Genomic DNA, 18,030 nt, shown 5'->3' with positions numbered 1-18,030 from the left:
AGTTGTCGAGATAGGCTACAATAATTATCAACATAGACTGTGATAGTTGTTAATAGTACTGTTTCACTTCTCAATTTATCTGCTAATATAAGTTTGAAAAAATGTGATCTCAAGTTATATAATGACAAGTAATATAATTAACATATTTTGTGAACTAATACTCTTTAATGATATGTGATATAATATTGTTATTAAGAATCAATTATCAGTCATATGAAATCATGAAATCATTTGTCATTAATGAACTTTTCACATTATAAGTGATAATTGACTTTTAATAATGATATTATATCACATTATCGTAAAAAAGTATTAGTTTACAAAATATGTCAATATTATTTGTTATTGTTTAACTTAAAATCATATTTTTTTAAATTTATATCAACAGATAAATTTGCAAATGAAGCAGCAATATTGATAAATGTTGCTGCCCATATTGACAACTCTCTTCTTTTAGTACTTTTTCTGTACTAAAAACAACAATATCTTTTCAACTTTTTTATTATTGTAATCAAGTCCCTTAAGGACTCCCAAGCAATTATCAGATTTTTTAAAATTTTTTTGCCATATTTTGTCTTTTGTGAAATCTCAGTATAATTTGCCCTTTCTTAAACCCAATACGTTGTCTGTAGTTTTGGATATCAGATCTATTGTAGATGCTTACTTTATGTCTTATTACAAAAATCTACTAAAACCACGCAGTTTAAAATATTAGCTAATTCAGTTAAGAGTAATAAATATATAAAGTATATATACATATATTTGTTTAATTATATCTTTATTCATAAAGAGAGTACATGAAAAAAAAATAAGATAAAAATTTATTGTAAAAAGATAATAAATAATATATATTTAATGGCAGTACAAGCGAAAATACTAATTTAACAAAAAGAATTTATTTCTTATATTTAGAGATGCAGAAAGAGGTGGGGGGTATAATAATAAGGTTAAAGTAAACATTTGGTCCTTTAACTTTATATAAGGTTTTAATTTTGTCTTTTAACTTTGAAAAACATACATTTAGTCTTTTAAACCTAAAATCATTAGGTTTCAATGATTATTTTTTGTAATAATCATGGATTTTTTGAAAATTAAACTTAATATGAGAATATTTTATCAACATTTAAGATCTTAATGTCATCATTTTTAAAAACATTTTAGGATTAAAGAACTAAAAGTATACTTTTTAAAGTTAAGGAACCAAATTGAAATATTGTACAAAGTTAAAGAACTAAATGTATACTTTAACCTAATAATAATAACAACAAATACTCATGACATGCTTATTTTTTTGGGGCGTATAAGAAACAAGGTTTGCCGTCCCCAACAATCATTCATTAGATTTCGTGTCAAAGACGGTAAGAAAGCCTAGCCGCCTTCTCGTCGTCTTCCTCTGGAAGCACTTCTTCCTCTGCACTGCTCAAAGGAGTTAGATGCTAGTTTCTGAGAGCTGCAAGCCCTCAGCAATTTTGGGGCCTCACTCAAATCTCTGAGCCAAATCTCTCACCACACATACACTACAAAAACGTCATTTTGCCTTTGGCAATATCTCCACACGAGCGCGCGCGCGCACGACCCTGGTAATAATGTTTTTTTTTCTTGTTCTAGGTTGTCTTCTACTTCTGTACAAATTAGTTTAATTTCCACAGGCCCACTAATAACTTGGTTTTGTCTGTGTTTTCTAGTTTTAATTTTGCATGTTCTTCACTAATTTATGCTCAGGGACCATATACGCTTTGTTAAAAGGGACATGCATAAGAGAATACGGTTGTTTGCATATACACAATATTTACGTTTATTTACTCTTTTCTCCCCCCCCCCTTTTGTACAATTTAATATAGAACCCGGCAAGCTAATATAATCTCTTTACATGAGCGCACACACATACATATATATATATATGAAATATAAAATATAAAAGGTATAAAAAAATTTACATCATTTGTAAATTAAATTATGATAGTAATATGACTATGCTTCATAATTGAGAGGGTCAAATTGAAAATTACATATGAAGTCAGGGCTAAAATTTATTTAGAATCTTTTAGAAGCATTGAATTAAAAAAAAGCGTTCAGAATCACAAGTAGAATTATTTTGGTTAAAATATATTTTTGGCCCTTTAAGTTTGCATAAGATTTTATGTTGATCTCTTAACTTTGACAAATATGTTTTTAGTCTTTTAATCCTAAAACTGTTAGTAAAAAACAATAATATTGATATCTTGATGTTAATAAAACATTTTCAAATAGTAACATATTAAGTTTAATTTTCATGAGAATCATAATTGTTACAAAAAAAATCATCATTTAATGCTAACGATTTTGAGATTAAAGAACTAAAAATATACTCTTTAAAGTTAAAAGACCAAATTAAGAGTTTGTCTGAAAATAAAACACTAAATGTATACTTTTGCCTATTAAATTTTTTTTTTCTTTCACTTGAAACAGATCCGCTATGTGAGTTAACGATCTCCATATAGATATGGGCCCATAGACAGATTAATGCGGGTGCACATTCATGGACTGAGAAATTACAAAAGAAAATTTATGAGCCCAAATAGGTGGCGGGGGACATCTGAAACCATTGGGCCCAATATAAACGGCCCAAATAAGAACGCTCTTTCTTCCAAGTTTGGCGGATCAAACTTTTAAAAAATTAGTCAGGTTCATGGCCCAAAACAAATTTGCATCTTAACTCGCAGGCTGTTTTTTGCAGAAATTTCTCTGTTTCGAATTTTGAAACTTTCAATCTAGAATTTGTCGCGCGTAAATATCTATGGGTAAATATGTTTACATGTATGAATTTTATTGTTGGTAAAATAAATACAAATCCTTTTTTTTGGTTTTTCAAATTTGCTGACTTGTAATTGATACATCTGTTTTTCTTATTTCAAAAGTTATACCTAACTCCTTTTTATTTACTTGATTAATTACTATAGATGGCGATGAAATTTATTTTTTTGCCCGATATATAGTTTTCCAAAACTAGAATTACTTAATGACTTTGATATCTAATTGAGAATAAAACTATACAAACACTGTATAACTTTTTTGATGAATAGTCATATAGTACAATTTTACATAAATTAACTTAATATTCTCAACACTATTTAATATCTTCCATAAAAAAGTTAATTAGAGAGATTTCTATAATATATATTTGACTCAAGTTTTTTTTATAAGAGAAGAAAACAATATTTGACTCAAGTTAATTAGTGTAATTTATGGCAAAAATTAATTAGTGTGATTTATTCAGAACTGATAAAAGTTTAACATTATCTTTTCTTTTTCCGTTGAGCTATTTTTGCAACTACATGCGAGAGGAAAACAAAATTATGTAAAAGTATGTGATTATTTTTAATCAAATGCGATAAAAAGATAAACCATATACGTGTCCTATATATATATATATATATATATATATATCATAATAAAACCTTTTGTTGTTCGTCTTGTACTTTGTGTTTTGATTAGATTTTTCGTCGGAACTGAAAATTTTGATAACCCAAGTGATCAAACTATGCACAACCAAGATCGTTATTTTTCTTCCTTTTCTAAGTTTTTGATTCCTCTAAATTAGAGTTGAGATAATATATGCGAGTTTATGACACTGAAATCATAGTACGTAGTGGCATGCCAAGAATTGTCGTGCATTATATTTTGTCTTTAATTAATAGCCACCAAAATCGCCATATTTAATTATTTCATTTTCTTATTCGGTTTTCAAATCTTACATTAACTAAAATAATAAGGAATTTGATGATGTTTTTTTTGTTGGAAAAAAATTCGTACGTCCGAGTTTGAAAAGTTTGATTATTTGGCTGCTTTCTTGCCAAGAATCAAAAGTAATACCTTTAGTCCTTAATATAAGAGCTAGTTGTCTAATTTGAGTAGATTAAAAAAACTAGTCAAGTTCGTTATTCATAATAAATGGGTGTTGTTTTTTTTAAAATATCCGTACTAATAAAGTATATTGGCTAGAACTACTATTATTATAATGACTATCTTGAAAAAGATAGATAAATATGAGAGACAAAGTGGATTGAGGTCTCATATTTAGGACCACAATAAAAATCAAACAAAGTCTTTTATTAAGAACAAGAAGTAGTAATAATCATAAGTGATGAGTATCACAATTTGAACGAAGACTACTATTCATTAGACTTAACCTTCAGCATGTGCCCTCAGCAAAATCAAAACTATAACTATAGACTATGACATACCGTACTTTCTCCCTATTAAAATATATGGCGCCTTCCGAAAACTGTTGGTTCATGACATATAATATGAAAATCCAATCCAGTTTAGCGGTCAAACTAGTGAATCAGTAAGCCACTTCTCTGACCGGCTCAGTAAAAAATTTTACACTAGTTCATTCGTTAGATTTTACTACTTCCGGTCCTAATTATAAGAGCCAGTTGACTAATCTGAGGAGATTAAGGAAGTAAGTTGAGTTAGTTATTTGTCCTAAATAAGTGTTGCCTTTCCTAAAATATTCTTACTAATCAAGTATATTAATTAGAACTATGATTATTAGAAGTATTATCTTAGAAAAAATTGAATAAATATGATAAACAAAGTGGATTGGGGTCTTATATTAAGGACCAAAATAAAAGTCAAACATGATTTTATATTAAGGACCGGAGGTAGTATATTTTTTCCTTTTTTAGGTGGAACAGGGCATCTCCAAATCATACTACCTCCAGTCCTAATTATAAGACCCAGTTGACTAATTTGAGGAGATTAAGGAAGTAAGTTAAGTTAGTTATTTGTAACAAATAAGTGTTGTCATTCCTAAAATATCCTTGCTAATTAAGTGTGTTGGCTAGAACTATCATTATTAGAAGGACTATCTTGGAAAAAATGCATAAATATGATAGACAAAATGGATTGGGGTCTTATAATTAGGACCAAACTAAAAGTCAAACGGGGTTTTATATTAAAGACCGGAGGTAGTATTAGATTTGAGATTAATTCTTTTCTTTTCGGGCTAAGAGCAGACAAGGAATGGCTCCTATATTTATAGTTAGAATTTGTAAGGTGTCTGTGCTTCTAGATTTACTCTTATTTTGTAATCTTAAGGGCCACGGCATAAGTACTTGTAGATCGCCAAATAGTGCCCTATATTACAGTTAAAATTGTTGGCTAAAACTATTATTATTAAAATGACTATCTTGAAAAAATAAATAAATATGAGAGATAAAGTAGATTGAGCTTTTATATTAAGAACCAGAAGTAATATTATCTATAAGTTAGTTACAAATTATGCAGCTCATTTTTCAAATGTCGTAAGATACACTTATCGTTGAGTACTAGAGGAGATGCTTAAGCAATAAGAATACAAAATCCTGTGCAATTAGACTCTAATTCTCTAGTTCAGAAGACTTTAAAAGGAAATTTTCAAATTTAAATTCCACCATACTATAATTGTAGATTGATGTTGTATAATGATACGAAACAGATTTGGAGCAAACACAGATCAAGATTATATCATACTCCCATCTTGGTTATAAAATTTGAATTTCGCTAAAAGTCACTCAAAATTGTGATTGAACGTTTTGCTAGTGGGTCATTCATAACATTACATATTTATTGATAAAAAAAAAAAAAGTTTATCATAACACATATAAGTCTTTGAATTGTTCTTTATCATAAGGTCAAGTGTGAGCAATCGGTCATAAATTGATTAATTAATATATAGAATTACATGCATATATAACATGCGACATTATTTGCTACTAAAAATCCGGTTAATGTATATAAACGCGGTTATGTTGACGGAGGTTAGGTTTAATGACTTTGTCCTCGTGTATCAACTTTATTTCTCTTCTTTTTTTTCTTTTTTTTTGCCTGAGTGTATCAACTTTATTTCAACTGGACACTCATTCATCCAACCGACTATAATTAATTAAAGTTTTGTATTAGTCTATCATATCTAGACTACAAGCATTCAGGAATGCTTTGAAAAAGAAATTGAATGCAAGAAAAAGCAACATGAAAGTTAGAACAACCTAATGAATATATAGGAAATTAAATCAGAGGCTGAATCTAGTTCAATTAGTTCTATAAGGACAGATTAATTAATTTGTTTTAGCCTTTGTGATGACTCTAGCTTTCATATCAAGTCATTGCAAAACTCTAAGAATTACTGTTTACTTAATATTTTCTTTTCAAGCCTCAACGAGTGAATGGGGAAAGAAAAATATAAGGATTTAGATTTATTACTCATCCTTAAAAATGAGTTTTGAACCATATTTAATTAATCTCACCGTCAAGTTCTTTCTATTTTTCAATTTTCAAGTTGAAACATGATTTTTTTTTAATTTAAAGTATGATTGTGCCCAGATATTAGACTTTTAAATATGTAATTTTATTGTTTAAACATAATCTCTACTTTATATTTTACTTGCATCAAAATAAAAAAGAAAATTTTGGACACTTCGATTTCGAAAGACTTCATAAGTTTTAAAGAAAATCTGACGTTCATTTCTAAGAACGAGTCTTCTGAGATTCGTGCGACAATGTTTTAAAATATAAATGTTTAGAACGTACGTAACATCAGAAGAAAATAGTATTACTTCCGGTTCTTAATATAAAATCTCATTTGATTTTTATTTTTATTTTAAATATAAGACCTCAATCTATTTTGTCTCTTATATATATATATTTATTTTTTTCAAGCTAGTCTCCATAACAATGATAGTTCTAATCAACACACTTGGTTGGTAAAGGTATTTTAAGAAAGACAATACATGTTTATTACAAATAATTAACTTAAAAAACTTTCTTAATATATTCAAATTAGTCAACTAACTCTTATATTAAGTAGTGGATGTGGTATAACTCTCCATTGTCATCTTTGAAATGGTAGTATAACAAACATGAAAACAAATCTAGCTCGGTTCCCCCCAAAGTCCAAGATACACGCACAAAAAGAAAAGATTAATGGACCCCACTTAATTACATTTCAAAAGTAGTATTTGATGAGAATGAAAATGTCCAAAGGATCAGTACTGTAAGCGCCACACAGTGATCATTAGACCAATTAACCAAATTCTTTTTCTACCATATGCGTAGAATTTATTTAATACAGTTAGTCATTCGTCTACATTTACATAGAAGAACGTTTCCCTTAAGAAAGAAACAAAATATACGTTTCTTTTACGTCGATTAGAAAACCTTAAACAGGTATGAATGCACGCCACTAACAAACCAGAAACAGAGAAGCAGAGAACCCACCAAGTTAACTAGAAAAACCGAAACCGGGCAACAATGGCCAGTCCAGCAGCGGTGCAGAAATCGTTGTTACCAGCCCAACAGTGCCCTAGAATTGCGCGAACAGCGTGCGACGTGTTCTTGAGCCACAGGAAGATTGACACAGCAAGAACCATCGTAGGGTTGCTGTACGAGAATCTGAGGATGGTGAGGGTGAGAGCCTTCTTGGACACACAGAACATGAAACCGGGTGACAGGTTGTTGGATCATATAGACAAGGCCATAGGTGAGTGTAAGGTTGGTGTCACTGTCTTCTCTCCTGCTTACTGTGATTCCTTCTTCTGTCTGCACGAGCTTGCTCTTCTCATGGAGTCCAAGAAAAGAGTGATCCCAGTTTTCTACAACATCAAGCCCTCGCAGCTTCAGATTAAGCCCTGCAGAAGATTCACTCCCGAAGAGCTCCGAAAGTTTACTTCAGCATTGGAAGAGGCTAAGTCTATTCGAGGAATCTCTTTCGATCCCTTAAATGGGTATGTCAATCAGCTCCTTTTCTACTAACATAGTTATATCTATGGTTCTAAGACGTGGAAGGGGTTCAACTGTATAGCTAGCATGACAAAAACTTGAAGGATACGCGCGCGCGCACATATTGTGTTCCAACTAGCATATATAGTTACGACGTTACAACTTTGAATCTAGCACGCATCAGTTTGGTTAGTTAGGAATATAATCACCCTTTGCTTATATCAAATCCAAGCATTGCTAATTTCCTTTGATATTTTTAGTGTCACTTGCTCAAATTCCATCTAGTCTCTCAGGACTTCGAACATAATGCATTTGGCCAGTATATAAACAGGTTCTTTTGCCATACTAATGGCAGATTTATCATATATATCAGATAGGCATATACTACTTCCAATTTTTAACATAAGAGCTAGTTTGACTTTAATTTAATTTTAAATATAAGATCTCAATTTATTTTGTCTTTCATATTTATTCATTTATTTCAAAGTAGTCCTTAGAGTAATTGCATATATTAAAAGTTTTATCAAATTGTAGTTTTAGCCAACATATATGATTAACAAGAATATTTTAAGAAAGACAACACATATTTACTATAAATAATTCATTTAATTAATTTTCTTAATCTTCTCAAATTAGTCAATTAAGTCTTATGTCACAAAACGGACGTTATATAATCTAATGTGTACCAGTAACTTCACTAAGATGTTACTGCATTATATATGCATAAAGATATATATAGCCTTATTACCAACGTAAAAAGATTTAGTGATTGCACATGTATATATGAGCCAAACAATAATGTGTGATTTAGTTGATGATAAGTTGAGAAAATGGATGTTTCAGGGATTGGTCGGAGCTGGTAAGAAATACGTCGGAGGCAGTGCTTATGAATTTGTTTGAGATTCAGACAGAAACGGCATCCCTATAATATGAGCATGACGCTGCTCTACTGCATGCATCTCACATACCTCCTTCCCTAATATCGGCCAATAAGGGGCTTTGGAGGCCACTTCTCATGTTCTAACCTTCCAATTTTTTTTTCTTTTTTCATCAGTCATTAGATCTACATAAAATGGGTGATATTTTGACATTGACCTTACGAGCATGATATATGCACTGGGTAGTTTTGAATTTTTTACTATTTTTTAAAGAAAAAATTGTCAAATCGTGTAGTTTTGATTTGTTCTTAAAATCCTAAAAAATTTCAAAACTATACTCTTTTATATATATGTAAGATACCAAAACGCTATTGATTTTATATGGAATTTAATTATTAAGGAAAAAAATATTTGGGAGGTTGGAGTATTAAAAGGGGCATTGGAGGCCCTTTGCCTCCTAATGTCCCCATAAAGTCTGCTTCTCCTATATATGCCAATTCATTTAGCAAATTCATCCCATTGTTCACTATTTCAGAAGTTAGCCTGACAATTAGGTCAAACAAATTTGTGATATTGAATTCGGATGATTTATCGCTATATGTTATCATTATATTCTACTATTTTCTTTTACAATAGCAGTAGTATCATCTGTGATAATTGAATCACAGTTCTTTAGTTTTGATCACCGTGCCGCACCTTGATCCTAAAGTTCATTCTTATCGATTGAATAATATATTACTGAATCATCCTAAAGTCCATAATATGGTGAATGATGCTTCATTTTTTACAGTGTCTGTTGGTTAATGGTTTTTATTCAAAATTTACTATTTTAATCATACTCGTATATAATTAAATAAAAATTTGTTATCAACTATGCTATGTATATTGATAATTTAATAATCAAAAATATATACAAGTGGATTTTTTTTTTTGGTTACAGGAATATATATATATTTTTTGCTAAAACATAGGTATCCTTCTAGTGGAGGCAATCCTATTCGAAGTAGTGTCGGACACTAAATGTGGGTACCTTTCCTAGTAAAGATCCAAACCTTGATTTGTCACATTGTGAGGGATTAATCATTCTGCTAGATCTAACTCCTGTTGGTACAGGAATAAATATACACACACGCACACACATCACCAAGCTCCTTAGGCAGTCTCTATTTGTAAGGAAATTGGGGCATAGCCCATTTGAGAATGAGCAATTGCGCCTTGGACCTTGGGCCTCACTAGAATTGCATTTAAACCCAGGTTGTGATTTCTGAAAAAGGCGTCATTTGCACACACAAAACAAAACAAAAAAAGAAAAAAAAAAACCGAGAAGAAGTCTTTGCCGCTGGCGCTCAACAGTTTCGGCGATCCATGTGTGTGTGGTATTACCGTGAATATTATATCCTTATAACCATAAAAGGTCAATTTTATGATAAGAATTATACTAACAAAATGTAGTTCATGTGTTGTGAATAATTAGGTAGGCTCCGCGCATTTGTATGATATAATGCAAGGAATAAATTTATAAATTTTATATTGATTCGATATTGATGATTAATTAGAGTGAGTTATTTGTAAACTTGATATACATATTTGTCTGCTCTCGAGAAAAATATATGACGGTCAATACATAATACTACCTCCGGTACTTAATAGAAGAGCTTGTTAACTAATTTTGATAAATTAAAAAAATTTGTTAAGTTAGTTATTTATAACAAATTAGAGTTCTTAAAATATTCTTTTAATCATGATTGCATTTGGATGGAAGCTCCCTTAATATGTGTAATTAATATAGATAGTTTAGTGAATGAATTATAAATTTGACAGACAAAATATACTGAGATCTTATATTTAAGATTAAATATAATTTTTAACTAACTCCTCTACTAAGAACAGAGAACAGGAGGTAATATATATAGAGAAAGGTTACAAAAGAAGCAAGTTTTTTTTTTTTTGGCCATTCCTCACCACCTCAGTGTGTACAAGTTTCATTGCTAAAGATTAAACATAGTATATATATATATAAAAAAATACTTATATCAAGTTACTTATATTTATTATGTTAAGTTTTTTTAATCACATATAGTCACGTGTGTCTTTTTTTTATATAAGTTTATAAATAAATGCTATTAAATATTATTACTTCTGGTTCTTAATATAAGAATTAGTTGACTAATTTGAATATATTAAGAAAATTAGATGAGTTAGTTATTTGTAATAAATAAGTGTTGCATTTCCTAAAATATTTTTACTAATCAAGTGTATTGGCTAGAACTACCGTTATTACAAGTGCTATCTTAAAAAAAAGAATAAATATAAGAGATAAAGTATATTGAGATCTCATATTTAGAATTAAAATAAAAGTCCAATAAATTTATATTAAGAATCAGATGAAGTAATATTTAAAAGATATGATACATGATAATATGTAATTTGAAAACCTAACATAATTTATATACTCTTCTGATCTTAAATATAAGATCCTTATAAATATTTAGGGTTGGAAGAGTATAAGAAACCCATATTAGTATTATCCATTTTAAGAATTAAAAAATAAACGTGAAAACCGAGACGAGTCAGCCGGTGCGGCATATGGCTCTGATTAATCTAGTGCATGGAAAACCGTCTACAGTACGGTTTGATATTAATTTCACAGACCCGCCTGCGTCAACCTTTGTGTCGCATGCTAACTTGTGTTCCGTTTTGGCCAACGAAGCGGGGGAAAAGACAAAGCCGGACGCTTACAAATCAAATCAAATCAAAACAAAATTTTCGTCGAATCTCAAAGCATGTTTGAATTCTTGAGATAATAGTAAATTTGTACGCGTATGTTCCTATTTATAAGTTATAAGACAGAAAGAGAAAATATTTTTTGATCCTATTTATAAGGTATTGAGAAAAATTTTTTATATGGATGTACAATTTTACCCCTCATTTACTATTGTTTTGATTTTGCTTATATGAAGTATAATGTATATTAAATAGGGATAAAGTTGAAAAGTCATTAAATTTTAAATGAGAGTTAATAAAATTTAAGGTTTTTCTTGATTTGTATGAAATATGCTGAAACTGTCTTATAAATAGGATCAGAGAAGTATATTCATATGCAGTGGTGTAAGAGAATATGATATCGTGTTAAATCTATATCTGATAATATTCACTCTTTTTTTGTTTTGGGTGAAAGATAATATTCACTCCTTTAGTCCAAACTTGATGTAAATAAGATTTATATATATTCAGTGATAGACAATCATTTAGCAGAGGTTGCATCATTGTTAATTAATTAATATTTCATGTCGACCGGGAATAATTTAATTACTTTGTTTAAAATCAAGTATAAATATTATGTCTGCCATTAAATAAAATATCAACATTGAGTTTTAATCGCGTAAGCAAGACGTGGTGAAGAGAACAAAATCGATTCTCCGTCGCTAACGTGACAACAGCAAAGTAGTCAGCATTAAATTTAAGGACAAATATAATTTTTTGAAATTCTCGCTTATTTTGATTTTAGCTATTCAAATTTTAAACTCATAATTTTAACCCTTCAAATTTAGTTTATCTTAAAATATTAGTTCTAGAGATGTAACAGCATTAAAATTATACTTAAGTGTTATAAACATTATTAAAATCACAATGTGAACTTACCATATGGCATCTAACTGACTCTTATAAGGACGACAGAAAGAGAAAAAGAATGGCTTCCCAAAATGAAGTCATTTAGCCCCTCATTTTTTTCTTTGTTGTTGTTTATTTTAAGAGTTGTTTATTGCGTCACATTCTGTTATTCATACAAGATCCAGTTAGATACCATATGATTAGTTCTTATCACCACTTTTAATGTGATATTTTAGCAGATTTTAACAATATTGCATTTTCATAACTAACGTTTTAAGACATGGTAAATTTCAGGGACCAAAACTATAAGTTAGAAATTTGAGGGATCAAAATTAAAATGGGTCAAAATTTGAAGGATAAAAAATTATATCAACCCTAAATTTAATATCAATGTTTAAAATCTTCAAGTTATCTGATTCTCTCCCCTCTTAAGCACAAGATATAGTTAATTAAATTTATTTTGATTTTAAATATAAAATCTTGACTTTTCCTCTCATTTAATATTTTTTTTTCCAAATCACTCTTATTTATTTCACAATTTTTCTCACTCTTTACCTGTCACATTAAATACTCAAGAGAGTATTTTAAGAAAATCACACGTTTTTCACACAATGATAAAAACAGTCAATATAACCAATTTTTTCTATTATCAACACATGTAAAATTTAAGTATAATTTCATTATTTTGAAAGTTTGATTAATTTTATACATAACTAATACAATTTTCCATCGTCATAACTGGTATCGATTTATGTAACCCTCGGGATAAGTCAATGATAATTTAAGTTTAAATCGAATTTTAAATGTAAAATGCTAAAAAAAACATTATCTGACAATTAAATAAGACCCAAACAACCTACTGTAAGGTAACAAATACTAGCATTGTTTGATACTATCTCCTTGGTCATTAATATATATCACCTAAATAACTAATTTGCAAATATTAAATAAATTAATTAAGTTAGTTAATTATAAAATTTGGAAACAAAATAAATTAAAGTTGTATATCTAGAACAAAAGTTGAAAACAAACCATTTCGTCTAGTTTTTATGGAGCTGCTTTGGGTGCTCATTTTTAGAATCAGCATCCAAAATTCATCCTATCGAATTATCCAAATAATATATTTTAAATTATTTTTTTATTAAGTGATGATTAATATCACGGAAAAAGTGATGGTTAAAAGATTATTTTTATTTGGAACTATCTATCCATTAAAAAAAAATTTTAAAAAATGAAAATATAAAATATTTAATCTAAACCATTCAGATTATATCTAGATGGTCTAAATGGGTGAGCACTCAAGCGGGTTCCAGTTTTTATAGGTAAAATCTTATTTTCCAATCTACCTTTCCTCCAATATGCTCTTCTGGTTTTATTTATAAGCTGAGAGGTTTTTCTTAAAATTCTATTTATAAATCACTTTATTAAATTTTTATGATGAATATACTATTTTATCTTTCATTGATTATTATAGTATAGACAATTATTTCTTTTGAAAGATGTATATATTAAATATGGGTAAAGTTGAAAAGTTGTTATATTTTAATAAAAGGCTAATGCAATTTAAAATTTTTTTATCTGTATAAAATATATTAAAAATATCTTATAAATAAGATTAGAGAAGTGTATGGTAATTATTAAATTTAGACGTCTATATATCTCTGTCATAAGAAATGGTCCCTTTTTACGGGGGAAAAAAGAGAAGGTAGCTGGCAGCTACGTGGGAGAAACGCGGCATCAGGTTTCATCAAATTATACTTTGTCTCTATAACATCAGACATGCTCTACTATATATTTGACAAATTAAAAAAAGAAGAAAAGAAATACTCCTCTGATTTTAAATATAAAACCTATTTTGTAGTACTATCTTCGGCCTTAATTATAAAAGTTAGTTGACTAATTTGAGAAGATTAAGAAAATAAGTTAAGTTAGTTATTTGTAATAAATAAACATTGTGTTTCCTAAAATATTCTTGTTAGTTAAGTGTATTGACTAGAACTATCATTATTAGAAGGACTTTCTTGAAAAAAAATATATAAATATGAGAGACAAAGTGGATTTGGATCTTATATCTATGACTAAAATAAAAGTCAAATGAGGTCTTATATTAAAGAACGGAAATAGTATAATTTACACTACAAAATGAGTCTTATATTTAGAACCACAGAAGTATACTTTATGTCTCCATGATGGTTGACACCAATGGCCGCGATCTTCTTCGTTTGGTAGAAGAATTTCGGCGGATCCGTTCAGATTATCATAAAATTCATATATGCATGCTTGAAGATGGACTAACACAATCACAACTGGCGACAAATGTTTTAAATACTACCCTCAGTTCTAAACACAAAGTCTTCATATCATTTGTTAGTCAGGTCTTGAATGAGACCTTATAATTTTATAATTTTCTTAAGATATAATCTTTCACTTTGAATAGTTATGAATGGTTTTCTAACTCATATGTTAGTATGCGTCAAACATGTGTAACACAATCAAAACTGTATTGGCAAATCATAGCTTTTTGGTCCAATCCTACATGAAGGCATCTAAAAATTTAATTCTATACTTATATTTCATCCCCTATATATCTCCTACGATAATCTTTCACTTTTAATATGATCAATACTACCTTCTAATTCACAAGAATTAAAAAATTGGTAGTTAACTTATTAAATTCGTTTCAAATTAAAATTTTTCTTCCAACTCCACCCATGTTAAATAAGGATGCGAAGGAGAGAGAAAAAAATACAAGGAGTTATATTTGAGCATTAATTATAAAGATAAAATTAATAAATAAGTATTAATTACCCTTCAAGTAACTTATATTTTGAATCAAGCCTTCTTTTTAAAAACGATTTATATTATAGGCCAAAGGGAGTATTTTTTATCTTATAAATTGTGTATATGTGAGTATTGTTATTTAGTACACATCAAACATCTGCACACTATAAATTATGAAGACTCGTTGGCAAAGGAAAAAATAGAGAGACTCACATGAACAAGCGTGTATCCACCACACACACACACACACAAAAGAGGTCCTTTTATCTCTTAAAACCAAGTTATTAATGAATAAATAAACCTTTAATGGGTGAAATCAAATGAATTAAGCTATTCAATTAATTAGGTTAGCCGAATTTTTTCCCCCAAAAAAATAAGTGTAGCCGAACAATTAATTATTAAAACTTCAAGGTTTCAAACTATAATTTCAACTCATCAGGCCAAACGAAAACCATAATTTCAAACTTATGGGCCACTTTTCTCCCTTTAAATGCGTTGTATGTATAATTTTTTTTAAATGCAGAATTGAATTTTGATTTAAAAGTGAGATAATCATCATATTTATCTCTTTACTCATCCGGATAATGAACCAATGAAGAACTTATTAAGAAAAATAAATTGGTATTGGACCAATTTTAAATTGATGCAGCTCATCAAGTCATAGCTCTACATCATCACGTATGTACCGCCTTATAATTTGTTGCGTAAAATCAACAATCAGATATTAAATATTTTTTCCAGCGAGATATAAAATATTATTGATTGCCTCTCTCTTGTTTCAAAGAAAATAATTACATTTCCTCACTTATAAGATGAACTGTTTTTACATCTAAAATTTTTTGATGGCTAAATATAAGTCCTAATATTTAAAAATGCACATTCAGAGGTACCAAAGTCTATGAATTATGTAAACATTGAGTTTTTTTTTTCTTTTTTCATTTTTGTCCTTTGTTGAATGTCACAATATTTTAAATCTCAACTACATATTTACAAGTATATTAATTATTCCTAGAAGAGATTTTTTAAAAACAAGTAATTAAACAAATAACTTGTTGGGCTTCCTAAATGGATGTTAAAGAAGCAGTGCTGGAGGCACTAAGTTTCCATCAAGAGGGAAAAGAAGCGACAAAGAACTTACTGTAACTAGCAGTGCTGGAAGCACTATATAAGCCGTGAAAATGACTTTGGTCGAGAGACAACAAAATTATACGAATTGGCCTTTCAATTATACTCTTCTCATCTTTAATATAGAACCTAATTGTTATGTTAATTTTGGTTCCAAATATAAGCTTTATTTTTTATATTTATTAATTTTTTTTAAATTATCTTTATGGATACTCTCTCAACCATAATCAAGTAAGTGAGAGATAAAAGATATTAAGAATAATGATTATGGTATTTTAAGAAAAACATTTCATATTTCTTATAATTAACTAACTTACCTAACTTTCTTAATCTAATCAAATTAGTTAAATAGGTCTTATATTAAGAACCGGAAGAGTATTATGTATCATGCGCTTACTAATATACCGACATTACATTCATATTTAATTTGGCTGCAAATTAATATATTTGAACGCATATGTTCAATAGGGCCAAAAAAACGTGTATCAAATAAACTATGTGCAAGTAATAATATTTTATATTTCCACCAATAAGCTGTTTAGTCGAGATGGTAAGTAGTGTGACCCCCATAAGAAGAAGAACGCAAATTCAAATTCTGGAAAGCATACTTAGCTTGTTGGGAAAATTTTAACTTTAATATTCCCGATCCGACAGAAATTACTTTTAATTAGTTTAAAATAACTTGAGGGTACTTTGACTTATACAACAACAAAAATTATTATATTTCCAACCTAAAGAGATGACAGAACAGTAAAAAAGAATAAGAACTGACTAAAATATATAGACGTGGTTGAAGAAGAGGATATTTGTAGCTAGCAAGCCAATTCAACATAACGAAAAGCAGATATTCAAAGGCTTCTCTCATGCTCAACTCAACTTGGAAAATGGTGGGTATCTTCCCTAATATGACTTTTTCATCATTTTCCCTCGGTTTCAACCCTCAAAATTCATATATAAATATAACGTTGCATAACCATCCTTGTTCACAAAACTACAAACAGAAACCAAACCTGATTCAGTAGTAGGCAGACACACTCTTCTGTTTGAAGATGGGATTGCATGCAAAAATTTGGCACAACGTTGCAGGGCCTGGATACGACGTGTTCATAAACCACCGTACGGTTGATACGAGACATACTGTGGTTCGCTTGCTGTACGACCATCTGACGCACCAAGGATGCAAGCCATTCTTGGACGCAGAAACTCTGAAACCTGGAGATAGGTTGTTGGACACAATTGATAAAGCTATACGAGGATGTAAGGTTGGGGTTGCTGTCTTTTCACCTCGCTATTGCGAATCTTATTTCTGTCTTCATGAGCTCTCACTTCTCGTGGGATCAAAGAAACGAATCGTTCCCATTTTCTATGATGTGAAGCCATTGCAGCTTCGTGTTGAGGACAGTGCAATTTTGAGTTGTTCGCAAAAAGATCTCAAGAGGTTTAATTTGGCAATTGAAGAAGCTAAGTCCATTGTGGGGCTGCCTTTCGACTCCTCCAAAGAGTATATTATATCTACTTTCTGTCTCTTTTAGTTTTAGTGATGTCTCTTTAATTTCCCGTCCAATTATCAATCACTTTCAATCTTGAAGCTGGGGCTCATGAATTTCTATGAAGTTTTCCTTTTTTTAATGCTTTCACCATTTCATGATTTTTTTATATAAAATATAAAATCTTCACTCTCTTCCTTAAAAGGGAAAATTTTAGGAATTCGTGGATTCTCAACTTCACTCTCAAAGGCGATTATGTGTTGTTGTGAGTTTCACATTAAGGAGCCTCACAAATGCTGTGTAATTTATAAGTTCAAGGGACTCTCCCTCCTAATATGCTAACTTTTTTAGGATTGTGCTTTCTTTTTGGGCTTATGCTCATTACACAAATCACATCCCATAAATCA

General features: G+C 29.6%; 2 protein-coding genes across 2 annotated transcripts; both read left to right on the top strand.

Annotated features, from left to right (window-relative positions):
- The first annotated feature begins 7,272 nt into the window (after nt 1–7,272).
- LOC114732395 (TMV resistance protein N-like) lies at nt 7,273–7,773 on the top strand. The gene has a single exon (XM_028919680.1). The coding sequence runs from the start codon at nt 7,273–7,275 to the stop codon at nt 7,771–7,773; it is 501 nt and encodes a 166-aa protein (XP_028775513.1).
- Nucleotides 7,774–17,185: 9,412 nt separating this feature from the next.
- On the top strand, nt 17,186–17,668 carry LOC114732394 (toll/interleukin-1 receptor-like protein). Its single transcript, XM_028919679.1, has one exon. The coding sequence runs from the start codon at nt 17,186–17,188 to the stop codon at nt 17,666–17,668; it is 483 nt and encodes a 160-aa protein (XP_028775512.1).
- Nucleotides 17,669–18,030: the final 362 nt, after the last annotated feature.

This window comes from Neltuma alba, unplaced genomic scaffold, assembly GCF_004799145.2.
Source record: "Neltuma alba isolate B1F8T4 unplaced genomic scaffold, ASM479914v2 tig00012910_pilon, whole genome shotgun sequence".
NCBI lineage: Eukaryota > Viridiplantae > Streptophyta > Magnoliopsida > Fabales > Fabaceae > Neltuma > Neltuma alba.
Note: the sequence above shows the minus strand (reverse complement) of the source record. Positions and strands in the feature narration are given on the sequence as shown.